At 50.9% G+C, this 26,181-nt stretch overlaps 2 protein-coding genes across 11 annotated transcripts in view; both read right to left on the bottom strand.

The window, feature by feature from the left end:
- The window catches only part of LOC148315908 (filamin-C-like), a 30,867-nt gene extending 23,038 nt beyond the window's left edge, over positions 1 to 7,829 (bottom strand). The window contains exons 1-6 of the mRNA XM_088287150.1: positions 7,341 to 7,829; positions 4,127 to 4,375; positions 1,117 to 1,214; positions 452 to 602; positions 192 to 310; positions 38 to 115 (exon numbers count right to left, since the gene is read on the bottom strand). Coding sequence (XP_088143276.1) covers positions 38 to 115; positions 192 to 310; positions 452 to 602; positions 1,117 to 1,214; positions 4,127 to 4,375; positions 7,341 to 7,704 — 1,059 coding nt within the window. The 5' untranslated portion in view covers positions 7,705 to 7,829. The remainder of the gene's footprint in view (positions 1 to 37; positions 116 to 191; positions 311 to 451; positions 603 to 1,116; positions 1,215 to 4,126; positions 4,376 to 7,340) is intronic.
- A 2,266-nt stretch (positions 7,830 to 10,095) lies between these two features.
- Positions 10,096 to 25,959, bottom strand: LOC148315907 (sarcolemmal membrane-associated protein-like). Of its 10 annotated transcripts, none has more exons than XM_088287245.1 (9): positions 23,703 to 24,019; positions 18,512 to 18,772; positions 16,514 to 16,588; positions 15,950 to 16,252; positions 15,464 to 15,608; positions 14,504 to 14,864; positions 13,715 to 13,846; positions 11,651 to 11,766; positions 10,096 to 10,661 (listed from the first exon to the last, which is right to left on the bottom strand). In XM_088287245.1, exons 1-9 carry the CDS (start codon positions 23,752 to 23,754, stop codon positions 10,649 to 10,651), a joined length of 1,458 nt encoding a protein of 485 aa, XP_088143371.1. In that variant the 5' UTR covers positions 23,755 to 24,019; the 3' UTR covers positions 10,096 to 10,648. The 10 variants fall into 10 exon arrangements, 9 of the variants coding, with proteins under 9 accessions (XP_088143371.1, XP_088143373.1, XP_088143367.1 ...); XR_015840535.1 differs by having other exon boundaries at positions 10,578 to 10,661; positions 11,651 to 11,714; positions 23,703 to 24,017; XM_088287241.1 differs by lacking the exons at positions 10,096 to 10,661; positions 23,703 to 24,019 and adding exons at positions 24,770 to 24,938; positions 25,658 to 25,959 and having other exon boundaries at positions 10,670 to 11,766.
- Between the last annotated feature and the right edge of the window lie 222 nt (positions 25,960 to 26,181).

Raw genomic sequence — 26,181 nt, 5'->3', positions numbered from 1 at the left:
CTCTCAATCGTCGGATGTCATGACGGCTTTGTCTGACCTTGTGGAGACCCTCCACTTTCGGAACATAAGTGACGGTGTAGGTTCTGTTTTTGTCCTTGTTGGGTTTCACCTTTGCCTGCACAAAACGGACAAAAGTATGAGAGGGCTCCTCGCCAGAATATTATGGCCCACTTGGGCGAGACTCAGCTGACCTCTTCTTTGTGTCCCTCGGGATCCTCCACGTAGACCAGGACCTCGCCACTGCCGGCTTCCAGAGTCTCGACCGTGAAAACGGCAGGGTGCAGCACCTTGTTCCCGTGAGGCTCGATCCCTGCCGTGGAAACAAAAGCACCATTCGCATGTCTGGTTTGGCAACGGGAGCGGTGCTGTGACGGCACCGTATCGATGTCAGTCCCAAACCGAGTCGAACGTGCGAGACGTGTCTGCACCGCTGCGGTTGCGGGCTCCCCACCTGGTCCGTAGGCTTTGGCCTTGTGAGGAAAAAGCTGTTTGGGTCTGAGAGGGGCTCCCGGCTTGAGTTTGGCTTTGGGGAACTGCGACAGGTAGGTCATCACCGAGTGCTCGTCCACATCGGGATCCACAATCTCCTCAGGTGCGATCACCTAAAGTGCATTTCGGCAAAGCTCTCATAACCACGGCGCAATGACATTCGACAGGAAAATAAACACATCCATTAGCACCTTGTTGTACGCGGCGCACTCGGACTGCCGTCAGGTCGTTTGCCGGCACAAAACGATGACCTGAGCTGGTTCTAGTTAACCCCGCTCCTGCAGGGTGAAGGATTGTTGCTTTCTTTAAGCCCGCCACGGGGATTTATTCTTAGCCAGACCTCTCCCCGCATCTCCTTAACACCAGCGCGCTGGAATCCAGACACCCCACCCTCCCTACTCCTACTCCCTGAAAATCATTTCTAATAGACGTGTTATTGCGCCACGAAAAAATAAGTCAAGCTCAGTCCTGGAACGCATTTAACGAGAGATTCTCAAAGCGTGTAAGGCGCCGCCCACATAAATGCAAATCAAATCAAACGAGGAAAAAGTCGCAAAGTCCAATCCAAATCCACGTCGGCATGAACGAAGACGTGCGCGTGCGCGTGCGTCCTCGGCACCTTCTTACCTGCGGCACCCCCAGCCAGTCGTCGGCCTGCTGCATGGCCTCTCTGGCGTTCTCCACGGGCTGGTTGGGGTCCCACTCGGCCCAATCGGGACACAAACCTGGCGGAACGCAAACACGGATATCATAATGAGGCCCCAGTCGGACTGTCGCTACGACACCTCCAGCTCCATCGCTCGCCTGGCTCCTCCAACGCAAACAAACGTGAGGGGCGTGCTAACGCTAGCACACCGTGGGCGGCTAATCGCTAAATTGGATTATTATTCTTGACGACGGACGGGGCCTTCCGCTTCAAGGCCAAGCCAGCTCACAATGCTCTAATCCAATTATTAGAGACACTCGGGGGGCATAGCGCCGAGAGAGAGCGTTAGATTACATCGGACATGGGTGTCCATCTCGAGTTCTCGGGGGGCCTCTATGCTGTAAATTTGCGATGTCTCCCTCCTCCAACAAACCTGATCCTGAACGGTCAGTCACTAGCAAGCTCTGCGAAGCCTGATACCGATCCGGATCTAGTTTGAATCAAGTGTGTATGAGGAGGGAGACGCGTAAATCGTGCTGGATAGAGGCCCTCGAGGACCGGGCTTTGACCATCCTAAAATAATCAAATTGAATGCAAAGAAAGTGTGTGAAAGTGCGGCTCTTTGTGGCCACCGAGGGCCACGTTTGACGCGCACGTGAGTGTTAGGAATTGTTTTGTGCAGAGGATCAAGAATATGCGAGTACGCTTTCTCTTGAAATATCCGTCGCTTCAAGGGTTATAACACACCTTTGTGTTACCGATGCTGTCCTTTCGCCCGTCTACGACATTTGTCTTTGTTAGCATAAAGCTAGCGGCCTTTCTTAAGGCATTTCGCGATGTACCAAATGCGCAATTGTTGCTTTTAGGTTTCGCTTGAGCGCAAACTTCAAGTGGAGGGTCAAAGAACATCCGAAAGACCGATTGTTCACTCGCTACTTCTCGTAAAGTCAATTGAGTCGAGTTGCGTTCGCGACCGCCAAACGCCGTTCGTCACCCAAAGTTTTTCGCTCACAAGTCATAGAAAGAAATTGGTCGAATATCTGTAAAGATTGAAATTTCGGGTGACTCGTTTGACAAGGTCGGCAGCATTGAAGCAGATTTCAAATCAATTTCCATCTTATCGAAGCAAGAAAAACAAACACAATCGTGTAAGTCGTGTCATTGTGCCACCATTGGTGACATCGACGTTCCTGACGGTGCGACGTGATGATGTGAAAGTTTCATTTCGCATTGAAACTTGAGCAAAATTCAAATCATTGCAATATCCTGCTGAAGTTTTCTTGCCATCATTGATTTGATCTCAGCGCTGTTTTGTTCACAGTGGCGCGTGAACAAAAAGCAGAGCCGCCGCGTGTGGAAGCGAGAACGTCAGGCGGCCTTTTAAGGGCAGCGTTGCAGCGCCGTCTGGGCGTAAACACGCTCCGGCCCCGGCTGGCGCTCGCCTCCAAAAGCGTCTCGTGCGAACACGTCCCTGCGAGGTCAATTCAGACGTCGCTTTGGAAATCCGTCGCACGCGCTTCCAGATAATTGTTGAAAACCTGCAAAGACTGACAAATGTGTTCAACACATTTTCACCATTTGTGTATTTCAGATTTTTTTTTATTTATCTTTTTTGTGTGTGTGTGGGGGGGGGGGGGCTGTAGGCCCAGTGATGCAGAAGTTGAAAAAAGAAGCAAGTCGAGGTGAACGACAACTTGTGTGTTTTCTGGCGGTGCACCGATCATTCGACGCCTTTCTTGAAACGCGCACTACGATGTGACGATTTTAAAAAGAAAGCTTCGATTTGCTTCGATTCAATTTGTTACGGCGCAGCTACATTTCTTTTTTCATTTTTCCAAATATTCAACGTGCTCAAATGAATGAAATTCAGATCAACAACAAATCATCGGCAAGGTCAAGCCGATTTACGTAAAAGATGATTTGATAAGCTTCGCAAAAGACGAGGCTGCGATGTGTTTTAAGAACGCGACACTTTGAAATGCAACAAATCCATTCGGTCCGTTGACTCAAAAGCAATTTCCTCGATTGAAATTGGTTTTTTCTACCGTTCCCAAAATGTGGGGAGAAAAAAAAGAGAAATGTTTTCAGGAAAAGAATCGCTCAAGGAAAGTTGCGCTTGGTTGCCACCGCTCGGAACGGCCGTCGTGCGCTCGGAGGGCCTCGTGGCTGTCCTGTTCCTGCCTGTGACACATGTGGCCAAGCGTCCCGTTCCGCCGAGGACGAGCTTTGCGAGCCATATTTGGGGTTGTCGTCGTAGCGGCAAAGGGCGAGCGAATCGAATGCGAGCGCGTCGGACTTGACAGCGGGCCGACGCGTCACGAGCCACGAGCGAGACTTCGGCACGACGGGTGACGTCGGATGCCGAGGAGGCAAATTCTCTCTGGAAGGTGTGTGTTACTGTTTCCGACGCACTGATGGACGGCGTGCTTGGCCTTGTCGCCGTGGCGACCGGGGACAACTCAAACCGACGCCTCATACGCCAACTGGCCAGATTGGGAGGCGCGGCGAAGACTGCGGCGGCTCACGGCCGCCGGGAAAGCAAAGCCGGGACGCAAATGTTACCGCTCGCCGCTTTGGCGAAATCCATTTTGTCCAGCGTCGCCTTTGAGCTGGCGTTGATAAGCAGACAACTTGGACCGGTCGCCGGCCAATCACAGCTCACGGGCGAAAACATGCCCTGACAGCAACGCAAACGCAAAACACAATGTGGGACATGCAAAGTCCACACGGGAAGGCTGAAATTGGAAATCGCAATGGGCAATGGAGAGTACGGGTGGGCGCTGCCCACGGTGTTTTTGGTGTTTGAAAAAGGGTGGAGCGGGGGCATGCAGTTTGTGTTGTTGCTGCCATCTAGTGGCGGCATCGTTGTCGTGCAACTACCATGGCGCCATCTAGTGAAGGCTGCTCGGCAAACAAAAACACAAAACAAAACAAGTGAGCGCAACTTGCTCAATTGCTGGTCATTTCTCGTGCAAAGTCGCCGACTGTCACCTGGAGCGCAGTTGTCCACCAACGCTCCGAGAGCTTTGCCGTCCCTCCAGTCGCGGTTGAAGTTGTTGATGGGCAGCTGGGGCACTTTGTTCTGGATCCAGCCCAGCAGACGCTGCTTGGGCGTCATCTTCTTGGTCTCCTCGTCGTCGTCGTCGTCCCACATGGGCATGGAGATGGAGTAGTGCAGGATGAGAGTCCAGATGAGGCCCAAGATCAGCTTGAGGTTGCCGTCGACGATGGCTTTGCTGTCTGCCGGCAGAGACAAAACAAAAGTTCAGTTTTTTTTTTTTTTTTCTTCTGGCTGCTCATTTTCACCACCAAAGTACGTCCACTCGTTACCAAGTCCGAGATATTGAAAGCGACTTCCTGTGGAAGAAAAGTACAAGGTGGGATTCAACTTGTGTTTCCGAAGAGCCGGCAAATATACGCGGCGACAGACGAGGTGTCGCAACTCCACAATCGTGTTTGTCGTTCTTTGCAGACGAGAAAGAACATACGCAAGTGAACATTGTTCTAGTCTCTCTTTTGCTTAAAGGGTTCTAGTGCAGCCACACAGATGATGGCACATGCTAACAGCGGCGGTTCCAGAATGCCTTCGCCGTTGTGATGGATTGATTAGCGGCATCAGCCGATAAATGCAAAGCCGGCTCGCTGCAGCGCCCAATATTCTCTCTCTCTCTGCTGTGCTGGTGGCCCCGCCTTCAGAAGCAGATTGGCCCGCCCACACCAGCATCTGATTGGTTCCTGGCCCGGCAGGTAGCAGCCAATGAGCAGCGAGCCGCCGGTTTTGCTTTTTCACTTGGAGTCGCGCGCACACGCCACGGGAAAGTTAAAGCAACAAATGTTTGTTTTCATTGAACTGAAGGACATGCCGCTGAGCCTGGGAGCGCCGTGCACTTTTTATTCAACGTTTAAACCCAAATTGTCTTGTTGTTTTCAAAAGTCTAAAAAAGCTTGAACACACTAAATGAATAAATGTGTGCTAAAACGCAAGTCAAGTTTTGAACTTTTTACTTATTTTGACACCATTTCAACCCTTTTTTTCCAACCAAATGAATATCGGCTTCAAATATCGGTTATCGGCTTCCACGACTTCTCAGAATCGGTATCGGCCCTGACAAAAAGCAGATGGGTAGTTAGCGATAGCGTTAAGCGAGTGGACCAAAAGATGCGCTTCTTTTCAAAGCGCCACGTGCGACAGAAAACTAAATTGTCAATGAAAGCACCCGTGGAACGGGCTCGACTATTTGTCGTCGGCGACGAGATTGAAGAGCGACGCCGGCCGACCGTGTTTTCTCCATGTGTGAGTGCGGAGCTGAGCGGGCTATTCTGAGTCGGCATCTAAACAACGGCGATTGAGTCGCGAGGAGAGACGCGAGAGAACAGGAGAGCCCCCTTTCGCGCCGACAGCTGTCTGGCGCGAGAGCCGGCACAATCCGTCACGTCGCCAGCTCACAATGGCGCACTCAAGCAAGACGGTGACAGCTGAGGAGACGTGCAAGCCGATCGCCCGCCGCATAAATAGCGCTTGGATTTCAATGACCTCCCAAAGCGGGAGCGCCAGCGGGCCATAAATCAAAGACTTGGAGCTCGGCCCAATCGGCGGCAACGCCGAGCGAGCGCTTCATTTCCCAAAAGTTGCCCGGCGGGGAAAGTTTTCCGAATGAGCCGCTTTCGTTTAAAGATGCCATCGCTTCACCTCAAACACTTTTGATGCGCTCGGCACTTTGTGGAATGACGATGACGCCCGCCGCGCAGCCGCCGACGCTGTTTTTTTTGGAGGGGGGGGTTCGGTTTCGATCCGATCTGAATGCCAAGAAGCTGTTCCGTTGCTATGCGACGTTCCCTTTCGATGTTCCTCGATTCGCGCATCGTCGTCCTGATCGTCGGCTCTCGAATGGTCCGACGACAAATGTGCGCAGCGCATCCTAACCCGAATTTGTGCCGGAGTGGAAAACGAAGCCACGCCCCCCCGATGGCATTCATTCACCTTTTCCCTCGACCGCTTCTCTTCTCCTTGCCGGTGTTGGTCCACTGTTATCAGATTTCCACCCCCCCGAAAAGTCCATTTACGTCCGATCGTCATCGTCATATTTTCGTTATGTTTCTTTAAATTCTCTGTAGGCTTTAGTCCAACGTTTGCTTCCTTTTGGTGCTCTTTTGTTCATTTCTTCTTCCGATGTTTGCCCGATTTTTCTCCAAGTTTTGTGGGATGTCCGTCCTTTTTTTTTACCTGATTTTGTTCATGTCAGGACTGTCGTGACTTTTTTGCCTCTACCAGTATAGCGACGGCACGGATCAGCGGAGGGGAGTTTGTCTCCCAACTCGGCGGTTGTGGGTTCGATCGCCGTCGACTGCAGTGTGAGCACATGCGCCAGATTGTTGCGTCGTCAGTAACGAGTACGCGAGGCCGAAAAGCCACGTGACAGCCCGGCTGCCGTTTACCAAAATGGTTTTGCGCTTGATTCTTGATTTGAGTGAGCTCCTTTTTTGTGCTCTGCCGAGCGCTCGTCACCTTCGATGCGTCGCGTTTTGAGTGGCGAAAAGAGGCCCGGCGTGCGTGTGGCAAGTGCCAGCACAAAGGAACATCCGTCGCAGGCCGAGCGGACGCGCCCATGTCCAGAAGTGCAGGAGCCGCCTGCCAGCAGGTGAAGCGGAAGTTAAAAATATGTATGGGGCCGTGTGTCCCGTTGCCTGCCGACCTCTGACCCCTGACCTGGCACAATGCATGCGCGCGCAACGTGCCTCGGTGAATGCGCCGCCTTGGCTCAAGCCAGCGGAAAGCCGAGGCGGTTCTGACCTCAGTGACGCCTCTGCAGTCCCATGACACGTCCCGTGACGCGCCGGCGAACCAGACGGAACGGACAAAACGGAACTTCAATCGATAAAAAATGCGCTCGTGAAGGCGCACTTGGAGCCAATGGCAACGAGAAGAAAAGCATTTTTCGGTGTTGGATTTCCTTTCGGCGCAACGTGACCTTTGGTGCTGGCTTCTGCCGGAGCCGTTTTTGGTTTCGGGTGCGCCTTCCCGCTCGGGATGAGCTGAATCACGCAAAAGCGGGCGGCGGCGTGCTTGCTGGCGTCCTAAAAAAGACGGCTCACGTGCCGCTCGCTCCCCACCGTCGGAAGCGCTTTTCGCCGCACGCTTCCAATGGCTTGACTTCAGAGTGGATTTTGCAAGTTTGCCGTGGCGGAAAGCGTCGGCGCTACTCACCGATGGACACCAGCTTGATGTGCTCGCGGTCCAGGAACTCCAGCGCCACCGAGACGTTCTCCAGCTTCATCTGGCGGAAGTTGGGCCTGCTGTGGTACTTGCGGTACATCTTCTTCTGGCTCAGGACCTCCAGCAGCCAGATGAGCTTGAGGCCGTCGCTGAAGTCGCGCTGCAGGTCGCCGATGGTCTTGTTGACGCACTTGAGGTGCTCGTTGCACCAGCGCGTGAACGTGTTCTGCTGGATCTTCTTCCACGGCGCGTCCTCGGCCAGGTCCTTCTCCGTGGCCGGCACCTCGTCGTCATCCTCGCCGCCAAAGTCGGCGGCCTGGTAGTACTGCGGCTCCTCGCCGTAGTTGTTGCTCATGGCGGCAGTCCCGCTTCGCTTTTTGGCGACGGCAAAGTGCGCAAGTGGCTGGAGTCAAGAGAGCGGCGTCGTTGACGGATGTCCAAATTGGGCTTGCGATCGGCACGCTCTCGTCCCCCGGAGAAAAGGCCGCGGCTCGTCTCTCGACGTGTTTGACTTGAATGTCCGGACGGACCAGCGCTGGCTTTATAAAGACCCCCACCAACCCCCGGCTAGGCGGGTCATTCCGTAGCCCTGCGATCATGCTCCATGCGCTCATCCGCAAGCAGTCCGGGGGCTCCGGCTCGGTTTACCGGTTAGGGGGGGCCTGATTGGTCAGAGCCCTGTCAAAGCACGCGGGGTATTTTTAGGCCCTCCTATTTGGGAGAGCCTGTGTGTGCGTGCGTGATTGTTGACAGTGTGTGTCACTTCCAAGCACTCAAGAGGCTGAACAACTGAGCTAAGAAAAGAAAGTGAGAGGAGACTTTGAAAAAAAAAAAATCCACACATACGAGATTTGTCACTTGTTGGAAAGATGTTTGTTGCGAATTGACGATTGTGCTTGTCGAAAAGTGCAGAACCGTCATGCGCTTTTGGATTTTGGAGTCAGCCGGTCCTCCCTCGAGCGCTTCCGGTCGCTCCAAAATGCTGCTGCTCGGAAGACGGATCACGTCACCCCAAACTTGGCCTCTCTTCACTGGCTCCCAGTGCACTCTGGAGTGTACTTGAAGATGTTCGTCTTGAAATCTTGAAAGGGACTCGCCCCAGCGGACCTCCTTAAGCAACGCACCCGCCCGCTGCCTCGGGTCTGCGTCAGGACCAAATGCCGCTGGAGGTGTCGAGGACAAAGCGCAGCCTTTTCCGTTGCCGGTCCTTCCCGATGGGATGACCTTTGACCTCCCCGCAAAATGTTTCCATAGATGAGGAGACAACATGCATTCTTTGCCATCGGCAAAACGTTGAGGCGGAGCCATAAAGGCTCGGCACGAATCAAAGTGCGGAGTTGAGAACTTGACTTGGTCGCAAAGTATTCGTATTTCGTGACACGGCGGCGTCACGTGAAGCCGGCGGCGACGGCTCACGCTCATGAATGGGACACGGGTGAGACAAAAAAAAACAAAAAACGCTCACACACACCGTGAGGGCAGCAAACAAAGACTTCGATGGTGACTTCTGATAGATTTATTTGCCATTTAACGTTTAAAAAAAGTTTCAATGTGGCCGATATTTCGGATGTAGTGACGGGTAGATGAGGCATCCTGTCTCGTTTCGACACAGTGACGCAATGTATTGACACTGTGTTGACACTGTGTTGCTGAATACTGACACCTGGTGGACTTGCAGGATACATTTGACAGGGTCATCTGACACTGATCTGTCAAACTAATTTGATCCAATTCCATTGATGTCTTTTTATATATCCTATTTCGTATTACTTTCCATCGCACTCATTATTCTCTTATCTAATTGATATATTTAACTGAATTCTTGTCGTATTGCACTGGAGAGGGGAGCTCTCTAATCTCGTCGCGCACTTGAGTACAATGACAAAGGGATTTGTGATTCCGATTAGGCATTTGCTTTCACATTATTTTGACATACACGCAATTTCATAAAAGAAATCTTTGATATTCGAGACGCAGTTGATAAATGAAGAGAACAATAAAAGTGTTGTGAATGACAATGGACTCATTGTAATTAAAGATTTTTATTCCAAAAAATTAGTTTCTTTTTTTTGAGGCAATTTCCCCCGCCTTTGAGAAGATCCTCTCACAAGGCACTGAAGAGGGCGGTGTGGCTAATATAAATCGGTGAGGGAACGTTGCCTCCGTGGACTTCCAGTATAAGAGCGAGTCTTCCGTACGTGCAACGTGTCCTGCTGACGTATAACGCTGCACGTCTGACTGCGGATATTTAACGCAAAGTAACGCGCCAATAACTCGATGCTTGTTTTGACAGATGCGCTTCCTTATGAACACAGTTTGGCGCGCGACGGATTCCGGTAGTGGTCACGTGACTTTCTTAAAGCGGTACGCGCACCGACACGGGGTTTGCCCTTGAAGCTCGGCGCGCGCATCGACGCCTCGGTGTCGTTGGACCCATCACTATTAGGATGCAATAATTGGAAGAAACCCGTTTTTTTTTTTTTTATTCATTTGAATTGATCATTTCCAAATTCGATTTTTCTTTGCCAATTTGTCGTCGTGAACGTTGACTTCCAATCCGTTTGAAATCCTTTGCGATCCCGGTTGCCATTTTTTGGTGGCGTGTTTTTCATGAAGACAAATCTCAACTTGCTTTTTATTGTGATTTGAATGATCCTCATTTATGCGACGGCTTCGATCGTCACATCAATATTTTTACAAATCTCTGCTCACTTCTCCAACCGTCCTAGAAAATCACAATGGGCGGCCCAGCTTTTTTTTTTTTTCCTCACTCTTCGCAAACTTGAAACATTTTCGAATCAAAGTACCACCAGAAATATAATATTTGGAATAAAGGAATGGAAGTTGATTTTTAAACTCTTTGACATGCGTTTACTTTTTTTACTACAAATGCGCTCAACCAAGTGTTTGCTTTAAAAATCCAATGTGTGCACGACAACTTGGCCACCGCGCCGATCATGAAATCATCACGAGTACATTTCAGCGCATGGACGACATTTGACAATATGGAAGCCAACAAAGGAATAAATAACGCTGAAATAAATCCACTCGGTGCACATGGGCGGCTAAAATATTCACAGAAGAGGAGTGAGAGTGTCCTGGAGCTGTTGCCACGGCGACGGTCCTCAGCCTCCTCGGGACACGCGTCGTCGTCGCCCCGCGTGGATTCGAAGCGAACGGAACGGACGCCGACCGCTCTCGAGCCGACGTGTGGAAATCGAGTCAACATCGGACCAGCGCCCTCATCAAGCCGCTCATCACGAGCAGCGCCGCCGCCGCCGTCAAGATGGAGTCCCAAGCTAGCTCACTCCCCTGACGGAAGGAAAATCGCACAATCAAAAATACAATTGTCGCCAGTGACGAGGAGCTTTTGCTTTTTTTTTTTTTTTCCCCCCTGATCGCCGCCCTGTAAAAAACACAACTCGTCAATTTTGGGTCTCGTTTACGTCGGAAAATGTTCCGCTTTGAATTAGTGACGAGTCGCTTCGACGTGTCAAAGTTTCCACTTGGGCTTTGATAAAAGTAATCGTTGTTGCCAATTTTCACGACAACGTCAAACATTTTGTGGAATTGCGCAACTTGAAATCAAAGTTTCCTGCCTTGAAACTTGGAGTTTATTTTGTTTTGTTTTTCTGGCATCGCAAGCGTGTCGCTTTCACCCGTCGTCTTGACGACACACGACAAGTCGTGCTGTGTTTGGACAAAGTGCCCGCCCGTCACGTTTCCGTTTTCCCTTCCCCAAATCTCGTCGTCCTTACGAGGAAACTTGTTTTTGGCGAAATTTGAGTGGTGCCTTGCGACACGGGTTCAATTCGATCCTTCAGCGTCCTCTCAAGTCCGTTTTTTTTTTTTTCAACATATTGACTTTATGAATGATAAAGTCATAAGATAATCAAATTTGTCAAAAAATGTCATTGTGCAAACTCCTTCTGGTTTGTGCGACTTAATCCACTCATGGAGTCATAAAGAAAGAAGACTTTCACCGAAACTCTCAATGACTGCGTAAAATGCAGTCAGCGTGATGCTTTTGAAATACTCCTGTGAGGATTCTTCGATTGTGTGTCTCCATGTGTTGCGGCACTCTTTGTGTTCAACCATCGGTTGCTTGAAGGGCTGCATTTTGTGTTAGCGTGAAGCTAGCTAGCAGCTGGCAAAAGTCGTCTTAAGTACGCAACGTCGCTCGAATCGCAAGTCGCCACTCTATACGCTTTGTGGATCGAAGCCAAATTGCTTTGTTTTTTTTTTTGCTTTTGTCTCGTCCAAAGCGAAACGGCAAAGCGACGCGCGCGCTCCTCTCATACCTTGCTCTCCGGGACGCCAACTCGGACAGCCAGCACCAGACCACGGCCACTATTACAATCATTCCTACGAAGGGGGCGGAGAGAACAGGGAGCTCAGGCGAAGGATGGATGACGCTCTGAGGAGGGAACCGTGGAGATGGCGACGGTGAATGAACACATGCGGGGATGCAACGATGCAAATCAGACAAAGACCACGTGCGGCCGCCACAATTGCATTCAACATGCGGAAGTGGCGAAAATTTGCGGGAACGGCATCAGGCGTGAATGTTGCAAAATCCAAAAGAAAAATTGGACATTCCCTTTGGCTTGGTGCTGAAAAAAAGAGTTTTGAACCAAATAGCTCAGAGCAAAAGCAAATCAGGGCAACTTTTTCTTTTTGAAGGCGGACACGGCTCGACGGTTTGGAGACATTCACCATGAACCCTAATTTCCCGTCCGGCGAAGGCCGCAACAGCGCATTTTTATTTGGTCGCGACGAGATTCAAAAATGCTTTGGAAAAATGTGGAATGGGCGCAACGGATTGGTCGAGTGGGTCGTTGCTTCAAGCCATGAAGATGATGATGATGATTGTTTGAATGGCCGGAGCGGTCAGGGACATTGGGAGAATTAAAGACGGCCGGACAGTTTGACACAACACACGCGGACGTCTTGCCACACCCAAAATCGCTCGGATGGCTTTCGATTGTTTGAGATCGGCTCTGCGAATGACTCGGCGAGCTGGGCTAAGTCGCACGAAAGACTTGACGTTGACGTGGACGTGAGCGGTCGGAAGATGTTGTTTTGAGAAAGGAAAAATTGCAGCGGTGCTTCGGGAGCGTTTCAAAAACGACGCGATCGTGAACATGTTCGCCGATTGTCGCGAACGCGGCGCGTCGAGCCGCAAACGACGTGGGACTCGCCCGATCCGCGTCATGACCTGCTCGACATTGACCGGCAACTCGGACCGCGTGTTCTTTTTCTGAGCCGTCCGGTGCGATATTTGTCGGTTGTCACATGTTTGTTCTTTTGTTTCCCTGCCGCTGCTTAAAACGCAGCCCGAGGCTCAAACGGTGCGGAAATATCCCTCATAAAATGCCGACGTGGCATTTTTGTTTGATTTGGTGAATTCAGACCCCAAACGATCGCGGTGCTCTTTTTGTAAATGAGCGGCCGGTCCTTTTGTTCCCGTCGAGCCGACGGCATGAGCCTCGCTGTGACGCAGACGGGACACAAATGGCGCTTGAATGTTTTAGTGCGGCACGTTTGGAAAGGTTTTGCCGTCTCACGGTGATTGGACGACACGCACAAGACGGTGTGTGTGCGTGTGTTCTGTTAAGGCCTGTTGCCCCCCCCACCCTCGATCAGTTTGAAACGTACGTAGACGTACGCCACCACATCATGACAGACACGCAACGGAAACAAGAAACAGGAGGTGCGATGCCATTTGGGTTCGTCGACACGTCTTGTCGCTCGGTAACAAGAGAGAAAATTTAGCGAGTGTCTTCATTTCAGTGGTGCCTTGACTTAAGAGTTGAATTTTGTTCCTCCTCACTCAATTTCTGAATAAACGCACCCATTTAAATGTTCTTAATCAGCCAAAATGTCCTTTTGCTTTCATCCAGTTGCGGAGTGCGGCAAGGCTCCTTTTTTGAGCCTTCGACTTCCGCTTGGCTCCAAACCCAAAAGATTTTTTTTCATCGAGAAGAGCGTAGCTGAGCGACATCATGAGCTGGAGTGTTGCCGGCCAGTTTGTCCTCGTGTGAGGTTTCTGGAGGTCACTCGTGGCCTTCGGCAGCTCCTTGAGAGTGCTCTCATTTTTGGATTTGAGTGTTGGACTCTTCTGACCTGCTCAATAAACGACCAAAAGTCCAGCCATGATTGCGGCTCTCCTTGTCCACACGTGACAATATGACAGTTGCTCCCCTTTTTTTTTTTTTTTTAATGCATGTCTGAAGCGCAAGTATTTGACTTGCAACTCAAAAATATTGAAAAAAAAAAAAAGCTCAACTCACGTAACTCGAGGCACCACTGCATATCGAGTAGTTTTTTTTGTGTTTTTTTTACCGTTGTGCGGCTTTACCCACCTGAGCCCCCCCAGACAACTTCTCCAGCTCGGCCTTGCAGCGCTGAAGCTCCTCCTCCAGCTCGCTGCGCTCCTTCTGACTGCTGTCGTACAGCTCCTGCAGCTCCTGCAGCTCCAGCTTCAGGCCGTCGCACTGGACCAAAGGCAACAAGATCGTTAGCGCAAAATTGGCCGGCATCCTCGCGTTTGCCTCAGCGGCTTCTCGACGCGTGCGCTCATGGTGTTTCGTGTTCTCGCGGCGATCACCGACATTATTCGAGCGTCCATTTTCCGAGCCGCTTCTCCTCACGCGGGTCGCGGTTGTGCCGGAGTCTCACCCGGCCGTCTTCGGGCAGTGGGCGGGGCTAAGACCCGCAACTGGTTGCCAGCCGATCGCCGGGCTCTCAAAGACAGAAAAGCGTTTGCGCTCGCCATCGCAATTGAGCATGCGTGTCATTGGAAGGCGGGAGTACCCGGAGAAAAGCCACGCAGTTACGGGGAGAGCACGCAAACTCCACATATTTGTACTGGAATATTGCACGTTTGAAGAATTATTGGTCATATCATAAAGCAGTCGTTGTCGTGGATAAAAAATCGATGGCCGTGAGTATTGTTTTATTGTCTCACTTTGTGTGCTGCTGCGCCGTTGGTGTTTCTGAAAGGATGGATGCTATTTTGTTAGCGCTCCCCAAAAGTGTTTGCATTAATCGAGCAGGTTGAAAGGCAAAGTTCTGCATTTGTTTCTGACGTCAGCCGTGCGTAGCGTGAAACAACTTGAATGCTTTGAACAAAGTCCCAAAGATCTCCTGACCTCTCTCTGAACCTGCGAGGCCTTCTCCTCGGCCTGTTTCAGCTGCTCCCGGAGCGAGAAGATCTCGCCGATGCCGTCCAAGGAGATGTTCTTCTGGACGGAGGCGTCCACCGGGCGGCGCTCGTCCGCCTGGGCCATCGTCATGTAGCTCTCGTTCAGAACGCCGTCAGCGGGCGTCTCCGTTTGCGTCTCGCTGCCCTCGCTGCCCTCGCTGCCTTCGGGGCCTTCGGGGCCTTCGGGGCCTTCGGGGCCTTCGGGGCCTTCGGGGCCTTCGGGGCCTTCGGGGCCTTCGGGGCCTTCGGGGCCTTCGGGGCCTTCGGGGCCAGCGTCTTCCTCCTTCAGGGACAAGTACACGCTGGAACTGGAAGGAGATGCAAAAATGAAAATGACAAACTTGTGACAGAACAAACGCACCCGAGCATGGACTTTGCAGCGCGCGTGGCGTCAAGGAAGTTGCACGCCGAGAGCGTCCCTCGGCATCCGGCCGCTCCTTCCGCACGGAAGCGTTCCCCGGCCATTCAGTTGCAACGAAAGGCGTTCACGTTGCAAAACCTTTCGCTCAGTTCGAGTGTCCGGAAAAGTTAAAAATGGAAAGAGCGCTGGAAACGGCACGACAGCGTTTTTTTTTTTTTCAATTTCAAAAGTTTCCGTTTTTTTTCAGACCGACATTTCTGAATAAATGCATAAATGTTTTGTCTGAAAAAGAAATCCGTTTTGGCCATTCCGAATTTCTCCAGGTGAGGTTGTTGCAGAGCGGCCCCTTTTCTACACCGTCTCGATTTTGGTTTTGCCTCGATGCTTCGTATTCTTGCCGCGTGACGGTGGCGGCAAAGTCTCAGGTAGCAAACGCGCGGCCCGCCGCCGGTTGCGTGGCGTCGCAACGAGACGATGGCCACCAAACCAAACAGGCGGCCGCCAATCGCGGAATGTTTGGCCGTCAGCTGCCGAGCGACCTCTCACCACGTCTTCTGTCTGCAGAGCAGCTGCAGGCGCTCCGAGAGACGCCGGTTGTCCTCCTTCAGGGCCTGGCACTCCTCCTTCAACAGGTCCACGTCGCCTGGGTGGGACAGGACAGGACAGGACTGGTTCAGAGAGACGGGACCATCTGCGGGTACAAACGTTTCCTCACTGTACTTCATCGTGCCTTTTCTGCTGCCGGTCCTTCCCTATGGGATGACCTTTGACCTCCCATTGAATGTGAGGCGAGCCCCGCCCCCTCTGTGTCCACTTTTCAAACTCATTTGAAGACACATTTTCATTCGCTGGCTTTCGACTCAACACGAGACCGTCGCCGCTCCGCTCCTCTTCTTCTGGTATCGATTGTAGTTGCGTTTCCATTTGCGTTCTAAGTTATAATCCGGCCCCCGGAAAGCGATTTGTTGCAGCTCCAGCGGTTGTGAAATGCGCTACATCACTAAATTGTAAATGTGCGGCGGCGGTTCTCACCGTCCCTCCTCTCGGCCGCCCCGCGCCGGCTCTTCACGCTGATCTCGGCCCTCAGCGTGGCGATCTCCAGCGCGTACTCTTGCGCGTCGTCGCCGAGGCGCTGGAGTTCGGCCCGCCGCCGGCACAGCTCCTCCTGCAGAGAGGCGATGTCGTTCTCGCGCTCGGCCGCCGCCTCCTCGGCCGCCTGCTGCAGCAGGAGCACCTCCTCCCGGGCCAGGCGCAGCTCCTCCTGAGCTTCGGCCAGCTCGCTCTCCTTCTCCTCCTCCAGACTGTCCATCTCCTCTTGCACCGAGCGCAGCTGGGCTGGGGGGGGGGGACAAAGTATTTTCTTACTTTTGCATGAAAGCCAATATTTTCAGGAAAATGTCGCACTGCATTGTCTGCTTTCAAAAGCAACCATGGCTGCACAAAACAAAAGGCCGACGACATATTTGTGAAATTGTCGCCAACGTGGCTTTAGCCTTTCATCCCTCATTTTGGTTTTAATCCGACCTAAATCTCAAACGCATCCCCCGAAATCAGGACACCATATGCAATTTTTTCCTCTTTTTTTTCGTCTCGTACCTTGCAGATTCTGAATCCGGCGAGCGAAGGCTTCGGCCTGATGGGCGCCGGCCAGACGTTCGTCCTCCAGCAGTCCTTCGGGAAGGAGCCGAGGCCGAGGTGAGCAAAAGAGAGAAGAGGACGACGTCACGTCAATTCGGCAGACGGATGCAAAGATGACCGCTTGAAAAGCCGTTCGTTCGCCCGTCAGGCCAAACCGAGGGACAAAAGCAAATCTGCGGGCTCGCCAAATGCGTCTGCAATTGTCGTCATCTGTCCTTTGCCGTTGGAGGCGACCGAACCGGAAGGGGACGTGCTTCCGCTTATGAAAGCCAGCAAAGATGGACATGCTCGAAATCAAACGAAGAGCGTTTGCCCAGCAAACATTTGCAACGCCAGATTGGAGTCAGCACCTGCGCCGTTCAACTTGATGGCCAAATGTTGCGTCATCCAAGTACTAAAATCGCAATTGTCTTCTCCTCCGATTCGTGCGCAATGAATCCGACTTTTTCTCGCGGAGGTTTTCGCTCAAACAGAAACTCGCACTTCTTCCCAAAGCGTGGAATGGATGAAATGTTTTCATTGTCCCGTGTGAAATTCCAAAAAGAAACTCGTTCATTCTGTCGCTGCAGAAATTGAGATGATCTTTTTGTTTTGGAGACGTCAGTTTTCATCACAGGCGCATTTCCCGCCCCCAAACAAGACTTTTTTTCTCCTAGTTGTGTCAACTGGTGGTGGGCGGGACAGCGCTTTGACGTCAACTGAATCATTCGAATCGATTCATCCAAAAGAATCGTTCAAACGGAATCGTGAGGCCAACCTCCCCGATGGGGTGAGTCCCCCAAAAAAAAAGAGCTCGGCGTGCTCACCCTCATGTTGCAGTCGTCGCGATTTGTGCATTTAGTTTTGTGATTATTTCGATTGAAAAGTCGACAGCTGCCACAATGGCTTTACAGAACGTCCGTTTGCCGAATTGTTCGCCGATGGGGAAAAAACCTCGGCGATTCTGTGCAACGTCGCAAAGTGACGCGCGTGACCGGCAGCGCCACCAAAATAGTCTCCCGCTCGCTGACAATGTTCGCTGAGGAACCCCGACAGTTGGCGGCGGGCGACAGCTGAGCTGGCCCGCTGGGAAGTCTGGAAGCTTCTCTTGAGCGTACGGACGCAGTTGTCCCGGGAATGTGTTGCTCACACACACACACACACACACTCACGCGATGAGCGCAGACGAAGGCCTCGCCGTGGCTGCCGAGGGCCTCCAAACGATGACATCAGGGACAACATATAGACGACACGTTTGCGTTTGTTGAAGGGAGCGGTCGAGATCATCGCCTCGCTTTTAATACGACACCGAGCGCCGACGGATAATCGAGCGCCACCAGTGTGCACCGAGGAAAATTATTTGATCGATATTATTCCAGTTGCTCCTCCAACAGGGCAGCAGCAGCCTCGTGAATTATTTACACAATCTGAATTATTAGCGACGCGTCCGACAATTCGAACTATCTGGCAGACGACTTGAGCCGTGTCGTGTTCATGGGACTTCACCAAATTGTTTGGGGTTTTTTTCGAACTCCAAAATATTCTCATTTGGAATTCTTCCCAGTCATGACATCATGAAATACGATGAAAGAATTCAACGTTTGCTCATCATGATTCATTCATTGCATCTCCTTCTGATATGCGGCAGTTGGCCACCGGGGGGCGGTATAATACAATCGTGCAGACAAGTGAGATGGTTTGACGATGGCGGCGTCTTTGTCACGTGTTCATGTTTGATTTGAAACATGTAACAAGTTTTCTGTTCATTAGCCCACTCGTGACCTTTTGGCTCGCGTGTTAGCGCAACAGAAGGCAAAGCTCTTAAGGAGAAGTCCTGAGTGTGCTTGAAATGAGTGGCTGGGGGGAAACTACAAACAGAACAAGTATGACGTCTCCTATTCTAACCCCCCACGGGGTTGAGTGCATATCAGGCCAAACAGCGCCACCAAGTGGTCCTCCTGCATATACATTTGTTACCTTGCAGTTCCAGGAAGCTGTCGCGGTGCTTGCTGGACGTCTCCCTGGCGTCCTCCAACTCGAGCAGCATCTGCACGACTTGAGCCCTCAGCTTCTCCAGCTCCTGCTCCTCATCCTCGTGCTCGTGCTCGTGCTCGTGCTCGTGCTCGTGCTTGCCAGCCTGCTCGCGCTCCATCTCCACCTTCTCGTCGTCGGCCGGCACGCCTCCCTCCTTGTGTTCGACGGCGGGGCCGCTGTCGCCTTTGAGCTCGCTCAGATCATCTGAAGGAGACATGAAAGCGGTCGGTCGGTCAGATGGAGGTGACAAAACCTCCTGGCGTCAGCCCCGCTTGAAAGCGAGCCTCGCTTTGTTTGTTTGTTTGTTTTAAATCAAGAGCACCCTCTTGTGATGAAAGTGCTTTTGAATCTTCTTTTTGTGCGGCAGCAGCATTTGAATATTCAGTGTGCGGCCATCTTTTCATGGTGCTGGAGCTGACCCGCTTGACAGAATGGAGCCGAGGGCCACGTGAAGCAAAATGGAACGAGGTGGTGGCACTCGCGCACACGCTTCGAAATGAGTTGTCATTTTGGACAAACGGCGTCGAATGAAATTGAAACAGACGTGGCAAAACTCGCACCCTGTGCGGAATTAAAGTGCAACAATGTAAGACTCAAATGACATCTTTGAAGACTATAAATTATGGATGTAGGAATGTCAAACTAAAACGTGATTGGACTGGTAAATGTTCAAGTGAAGTGCAGATACCCGAGAAACAAAGTAGTTGCAACCACTGCATTTAAAAACCAAATGCGTCTTTTGGGGTCTCGACTTTTTAGTCCAGCAGGTGGCGTGAGAGAGTTGAGAATGCAGAGAGGAGTGGGCTTTTTTTTTTCTCTCTTGTTTTTTTTTTCCTGCTGCTGCTGTAGCCGCGACGATGACTTTGCACTCAGCAATGCAAGTCCAAGAGGAAGGAGCAAGGAAACCATTCGAAGGAGATGGGACAAACACAACGCACGTGTCATTTACACGTCCTCGCATGTCACTTTGAGGTGTGTGCGTGTTGGCCATTCTAAATGATAGCATTAAAAAAAATGAACACATTCACAAGCCCTTGAGCACAAACGTTTTCACGCCCCTAATCAAGACTCCAGTTGATGACATCATGCACAGCTGTTGCATGCGCATGAGAGAAGAAGAGAGAAGGCGTGGCGTCATGTGCAGCCAAACTGCACCACCGTCACCAGGGAATTTGAATAAAAAAAATATCTATATATCTATTATTGTGTACGTAATCCCGCTACAGTGGAACCCGTCGTGTCAGCAGGCAGCGGTGCAAGCAGCCTTCTTCTTTTCAACTTGCCTGAGATGAAATTAAATAACTGCGATGTGTATTTATTTATTTATTTTAGTGTCCTTTTTGGGATTTGGTGAGTTGAGCGCGTGCCACCGAAATGTTGTCACGCGGCACAAAGGCGGATTTGTGCAGGTTGGGTCAAGGACGAGAGAAGCGCATCTTCCATAATTGTCTGGCGGATGCACGGCCAGACGAAGCAATCGTGTGCTCAGTTCTGACGTGTTTCTCAAGAAGCAGCAAATTGGCAAACAATTATCTGCCGAGTGGCTCAAACAGCACCATCAAATGGACTGTTTCAGCACATCCCTTTTTTACGTCACTGACTGCGCCAACGCCGCCTTCAGCGACAAACTAGACCCAAAAAACAAAAACAACCTAGTTTGAAGCCCTAACTCCAGATTTTGAGGCGACACTTCAGGTTGGCCGCACAAGGGCCACCAAGCTTGGAGCGCCGCTGCCAATGAGCATCCTGCTAATAATAATAATAATAATAATAACAATATTCCCTTATTTAGTCCCACAATGGGGAAATTCGAGTCTCCTGGGGAGACTGAGTCCTGAACGCGGCGCCTTAGACCACTCGGCCATCCGATATTTTGGCGTTTGTGCGATGCCTCGCGTCATGCACGGATGAGTCGCGTCACGAGCATGCGCGCGCTCGTTGCACGTTGGTGCTGATGCATCACATCTTTGAAGTTGGAAAACGGGCCGTGGAGCTGCACAGGCAAACTGTGGTTGTTCCCGCTAAGAGGGGAGCAGTGGGGGGATATTGAAAGCGCCCAAAAAGCAGAAGGAAGGACTGGCGGAAGATGGCCGTCGTACAAGTGCTTCATTTGTTGTCCAATTCACGTGGTGTCGTTGGTCATCGCAGTGACGTGCGCACACTTGCTGCAAGTGAAACGTGGCACTGGCGAAAGGTGATTTTTTTCTTCTTCTTCTTGTCGAGGATGAGCAACTCGCAGGAAGCAAGCAAGATCTTTGCATTTTTCAAAGTGGGTGGTTGGAATGAATTTGTTTGACAGCGCGCGCAAATCGGCCGGCGCAAATGTCTTTTGAGTCTCTTGGCTTTGCCCGATGCGTTCTTGCGCCGGGGCGACGCGAGCAGCGAGAGAACAATGCTGGCAAACAAACCACACGCTGATCACCCCTTCCATTTTCTCCAATCGCCGCCTCCCACCTGACACCATCGCCATCTTTTTTGGGGGGCTTTTGGTGTCACCTGAAGCAAAGCGAAGCCGCCACTCAACACGTGCGCGTCGGAGGGAAAACTTTCGAGACTCTCTGTAACTAACCATATTCATATTTTGTGAACAGCAGCGGTGATTTTGTTTATTGTATTTTATTTTTATTTGAAATTTGCATTGAAATGGTCTACTTCCGGTTTAAGCCAAGTGCTTTTATTTTGAATGTTTAATACTGTTCACACTTAAGGTAAATTAACGCCATATGGCAAAAAGTTTCATATTGAGTCTCAGAAAACGGACGTTTATTTTTCTAGCACCCCCTCCGAAGAGGCAAAAGGTGTGTAAATGATGGATATAAGTATTTTGTGTTTGTAAATATGAAGTGTTGAATGTGAAATATGTCAGCTAATTGTATGCGTATGTTTTGAACTGTGTTTCAGCTCTTACGGTGATTCGGTTTTCAGGTTACACGGTTATGGATACATCTGGCTCAAAAATAAACCACAAAATCATCAGTAAAGTCTCATCCTTGGTTCGGAGGGGATGCTACACTCTCACTGGACAGATTGTGCTAAAAAATGAAAAAATGTGGCCGTTCTTAGTTACGTTGCCGGAATGCACAAAATCCACCAAGTCCCACCCGTCCGTCCATTATCGGAACCGCTTCTCCTCACGAGGGTCACGGGGGTGCCGGAGCCGATCGCCACCAAAATGCGCTACTTGAACAATGGATCCATGGCGACAAGCGCTCTCGAAAACACATTTTAGTATTATTCCAGATTTGCTGGAGGTGCCAAAGTGGGCTGAGGCAGGTCAAAAGCTGCCTTGGAGTGTGCGTGCGAAGGCGCTTGTTTGAGTCGGAAAGCAGGGAGCCGCTGGCTGGCGCACGCACGTAGGTGGCGCCATGTGGTGCCTGAAAGATGAAAGATGAAATCCAACATCCTTGCAAACGGCTTGCAAATGTCAAAGCGCCACTTGATGCCAACGTGCAGCCAGCAGCTGCGACTGCATACGTTCGTTCGTTCGTTCGTTCGTTCGTTCGTTCGTTCGATCGATCGTTCGTTCGTTCGTTCGTTCGTTCGTTCGTTCGTTCGTTCGTTCGTTCGTTCGATCGTTCGTTCGATCGTTCGATCGTTCGATCGTTCGTTCGTTCGATCGTTCGTTCGTTCGTTCGTTCGATCGTTCGTTCGATCGTTCGTTCGATCGTTCGTTCGATCGTTCGTTCGTTCGTTCGTTCGATCGTTCGTTCGTTCGTTCGATCGTTCGTTCGTTCGTTCGTTCGTTCGATCGTTCGTTCGATCGTTCGATCGTTCGTTCTCCAAATACAGCCAACGTCCAGGGAATCAGTTTCCGGCCCAAACGAAAGAGCTGAAAATCGGCCATGACAAGAGACCCTAAAACTTATTTCCAGAGCTGGGCAGTCCTTTTAAAAAAGGCTTCAATTAATTACAGCCGGAGGTGGCCCGCAAATCAATCCTGGTGCACGTGAGGAACCTCCTCGCCAAATGGCCAAACAGCAAAAACACGTCGTTGGGAGTGGCCGACCAACTTCACGTACTTCCTGGCATTGGCTCATATTCTTTGAGTTTCTGTTTTCCGCGCGGTCCTTGAAGTGCGCACGAAGGTGATTGGCTCACGTTACGGGGTGAGTGAAATGTCATGTCGAGTCGTCGCGAACGTCACGCGACATCGAAAGGCGTCGTCGAAGCGTGTCGCCAGCGAGGAATTGCTCGTCCGTGTCGTGAATTGCGCAGAAATGAACAAGAAAATGTTTGCGGCAAGTCGGGAAGACGAAGCCACGCGCTCGCCACTGCTGACGAGGTTGTTGAGAAACGACATTCTCAGTCTGCACATAAAAGCGACTTCCTCGTGCACGCGCACGCAAAACCACATTTTTTTCATGCCAGCGCACACGCTGTGAAAACTTTCTCAAGTATGCGGATGAAGACGAGCACCAAATTAGTGGATCAGCGTGAATTCAAGCGTCTCGGCGCCACTTTTTCATCCATTTCTCTTCAACTTGTGCGGAAAGCTCATTTGAAGTCGTGGACGCCAGCTCGCAAAGCGGCGATGAAAACAAAAGTCGGCTGCAAAAATGTGACGAGCCATCTTCATAGCCTGATTGTTGACTTCCTGTCACAAAGGAACTTGACAGCGACAAATTATCGTCGCTAAGACTTCATTGGGATGTTTTCGGAAAAGAAACTCAGGTTTGGGTTGTTTTTTTTTGTAGCCCTGGCAACAAAAAACACCATTTGACAACTTGTGACGTCGAAAGGAACCCGATTAGCACCGCATTTTCGCCGATTTCCCTTGGACCACTCTTGCGCGTTCAGTTGAAACCAGCCGAGTCAAACGGCTTTGAGGACACGACCGCCGAGGTTCCAAACAGCCCCGGACAAGCTCGCCAAGCGGCACTCATGTTCCGCCTGCGTTACCTGCCCATGTGTCACCTGCAGCCAACCCGACCGCGCGCGTGCACGTCTGTCTGTCCGTCTGCTCGCCCGACAACCTCTCACTTTCATCTCCCCTCCTCCTGATCACCTGACCTCCTTTTGCCCCTCCTCCTCCTCCTCAATCCATCCATCCATCTCTCGTCCATCCGTCCTTCCCTCTCCCTGCTAAAAATCGCCACCAGCACAACATCGCGACGCACGAGTAGCGCGCACAGACCTGCGGCGTCCAAAGTCTCCTCGATGAGCGGCGGTAAGCGCAAGCCGTCCATCAGCTGCCGCAGCAGAAGCGCGTGCGCGTGCCACGGAGAGGCTCACGGGCGCCGCACGCCCACTCCAGCCGCAGGCCAGCACGCGATCGCCAAGCGGGCGCTGAGCAGCCACTCGTCTCGCGCGCGTGACAGAAATGAGGAGGGTCCGCGGAGCGTGGGAGCGACGGCGAGAGGGGAAAGGGGGCGGAGCCAAGTGGCGCTCGATGCTGCTTCCTGCTCCCTTGCGCGCACACACACGCACACGCACACGCACACACATTCCCTCCCAGCTTGCATTTTTGTGAGTGCCTCCACTTCTTTTCAGCCGATTTTCTGCCTTCTATTTTTACCACCTGCTGTCTATTGTGACGCAAGATTTTTAACATCTTCACCACTGGATGCCTTTGGAAATGCTCTGTTCGTTCATTTTCAACAAAGCTGGGCAGTCCGTCCCGGGGGTGGAACAGTCGAACGTCCATTTTTTTTTTGAAGGGGGGGGGGCAAATAAAAAAAAATAAAATAAAAAAGCGTTCGATTAGCAAAGGCCAAAAGTGGATTTTAGTCGGCCCTCATGCGTGTGATGTGGTCGAGAGGCGGCCAAAAGTTCATCTCAACCTACTCGACCAAAAATGATCATTCTTTGAGTTTCTGTTTTCCGTGCACGCGAAGGTGATTGGCTCATGTTACCAGGTGAGAGAAATGTTATGTTGTTCTAAGTTGGCAGCACGACGTGCGTGAGATTGTCTGACTTGCTCAACATAAAACAAGACACGTCGGGCACCTTCGTGGAGAGGAAGAAAGACGAAGAAGGAGACGAAGAAGACCACAATAAGGTATTCCAAATGTACTTACCTTATTATGCTCTTCTTCATCTTCTTTCTTCTTCTTCACAAACGTGCCCAATGCAAGTAAGTACGCACAGTTGGTGTTATAGGGAATGCGGTATTGTCCCCGTTTTCTGTTTGTGCTCACTGCTCGTTCGGAACCGCAGCCTCCGGTTCAGAATGAGAAATTCTGTTCATTCTTGGTTTCTCACCTCTTTGTCGCTGCGGAGTCGCTCGGCCTCTCCTCGCTGACATCTGCAAGCGTCTCACCGAGTACGTCACGAGCTACAAATGTGAGGAATGTCGCCAAAAAGACGTCAATGTGTTATCGGGGGGGGACGCGTGGATTAGGACGGCTCCTTCTTGCATTGCGCTCTGGCCCTGGAATGAGGATATTCGGATCAGAATGCTGTCACACAGCAGGAAGTGCTCTGCGCACACACACATGCGCACGCACACACACGTGACATCACATCTGAAAGAGGAAATGTACCAAAAAAAAAAAAAATGTGTGTGATGCTCACTCTGCTCGCACCTGAGATAAAAGTCATGTGGGAGCTTCTTTTGATGCCCCAAACTTGTTGCACTGCAGTGGTGACAAAAAGTATCGTGCGCACACTTTCTACTTGAGTAGAAGAACTCATATGTGTGTTGGCCGTTACAAGTTACAATGGAAACTAAAAAGTACTGATTGAACTCCTTCACGTCAAGAAAAGTGAAAATTGACTGTTGTAATAAACTAATCGCTTTCTTAAAAAGAAAATGATGACTGTTCTGAAGTATAAATGTCATTTTTCCTATAAAAATAAAAGTGTTTTAGTGAAATCGTGACATTTTAATGGGAAAATCACACCTTTATTTTGATCCAATTAATCAACAGAGCTGGGCACACGGCCCTTTTTGGCGGTCAGTCCCCCGCCATGCGGCCGTACTCTCTGTACCCTTCTGGTCTTGCCCCTCCGGCCTTATTGTCGCACCCTCTACCAGCCCCCCACCTCAGTAAAAAAAAAAAAAAAAATGTCTGCCGCGGGAGAGATGCTGACGACACAGGTTTATTTAAACATCATTAGCCGCCTTATTTACTATTCAAATCCGCTTACCTTATTATGGTCTTCTTTGTCTCCTTCTTCTTCACCAATGCAAATAAGTATGCGCTGTTCATGTTATAGCAATTGTAATAAAAGCGAGAGAGAGAGAGAGAGAGAGAGACATTCTCTCGACTGCTCTCATACTTGTGTCTTTGTTTTTCCAAATTGTCAAAGTTGTGGGCGGAACGCCCACAGTCCGCCGCAGGAATGTCGAGCGTGAAACACAAACGCTCACATTGATGCAAAAAGCAGCGAATGCAACGTCGGCCCTCTGTCTCATTTTGCTCTTGTTCGGCGTGTCCCAAACGATGATTTCAAACGTTTCTTCTTGTTGCGTTCATGTGTGAGCAGAACCACGAAGCGAAATCGCCGCCCCCCCCAAAAAAAAACAAAGCTTGTTTTGTCTTTTCTTTTTTTAAGGAATCACAGCACATGTGATGAGCTCGCCCTGCCGCCAGGTGGCAGTATAATGCAGTCATGCAGACATCAACAAAGGGCCGGCTGTGATGGGCCTCCAACACGTCGTGTGAGGAGAA

This window comes from Idiotropiscis lumnitzeri, unplaced genomic scaffold (genome assembly GCF_059441095.1).
Source record: "Idiotropiscis lumnitzeri isolate Australia: NSW breed Sydney's pygmy pipehorse unplaced genomic scaffold, RoL_Ilum_1.0 HiC_scaffold_35, whole genome shotgun sequence".
Taxonomy (NCBI): Eukaryota; Metazoa; Chordata; class Actinopteri; order Syngnathiformes; family Syngnathidae; genus Idiotropiscis; species Idiotropiscis lumnitzeri.
Note: the sequence above shows the minus strand (reverse complement) of the source record. Positions and strands in the feature narration are given on the sequence as shown.

Excerpts from the sequence above, each read along its gene's own strand:
- LOC148315907 (XM_088287240.1), bottom strand. The coding sequence starts at position 23,754 with ATGGACGGCTTGCGCTTACCGCCGCTCATCGAGGAGACTTTGGACGCC. Across the intron at positions 18,773-23,702 it reads GGAGACTTTGGACGCCGCAG|ATGATCTGAGCGAGCTCAAA; the intron begins GTCTGTGCGCGC and ends TGTCTCCTTCAG. Across the intron at positions 11,767-13,714 it reads AGTTGTCTGGGGGGGCTCAG|AGCGTCATCCATCCTTCGCC; the intron begins GTGGGTAAAGCC and ends TTCCCTCCTCAG.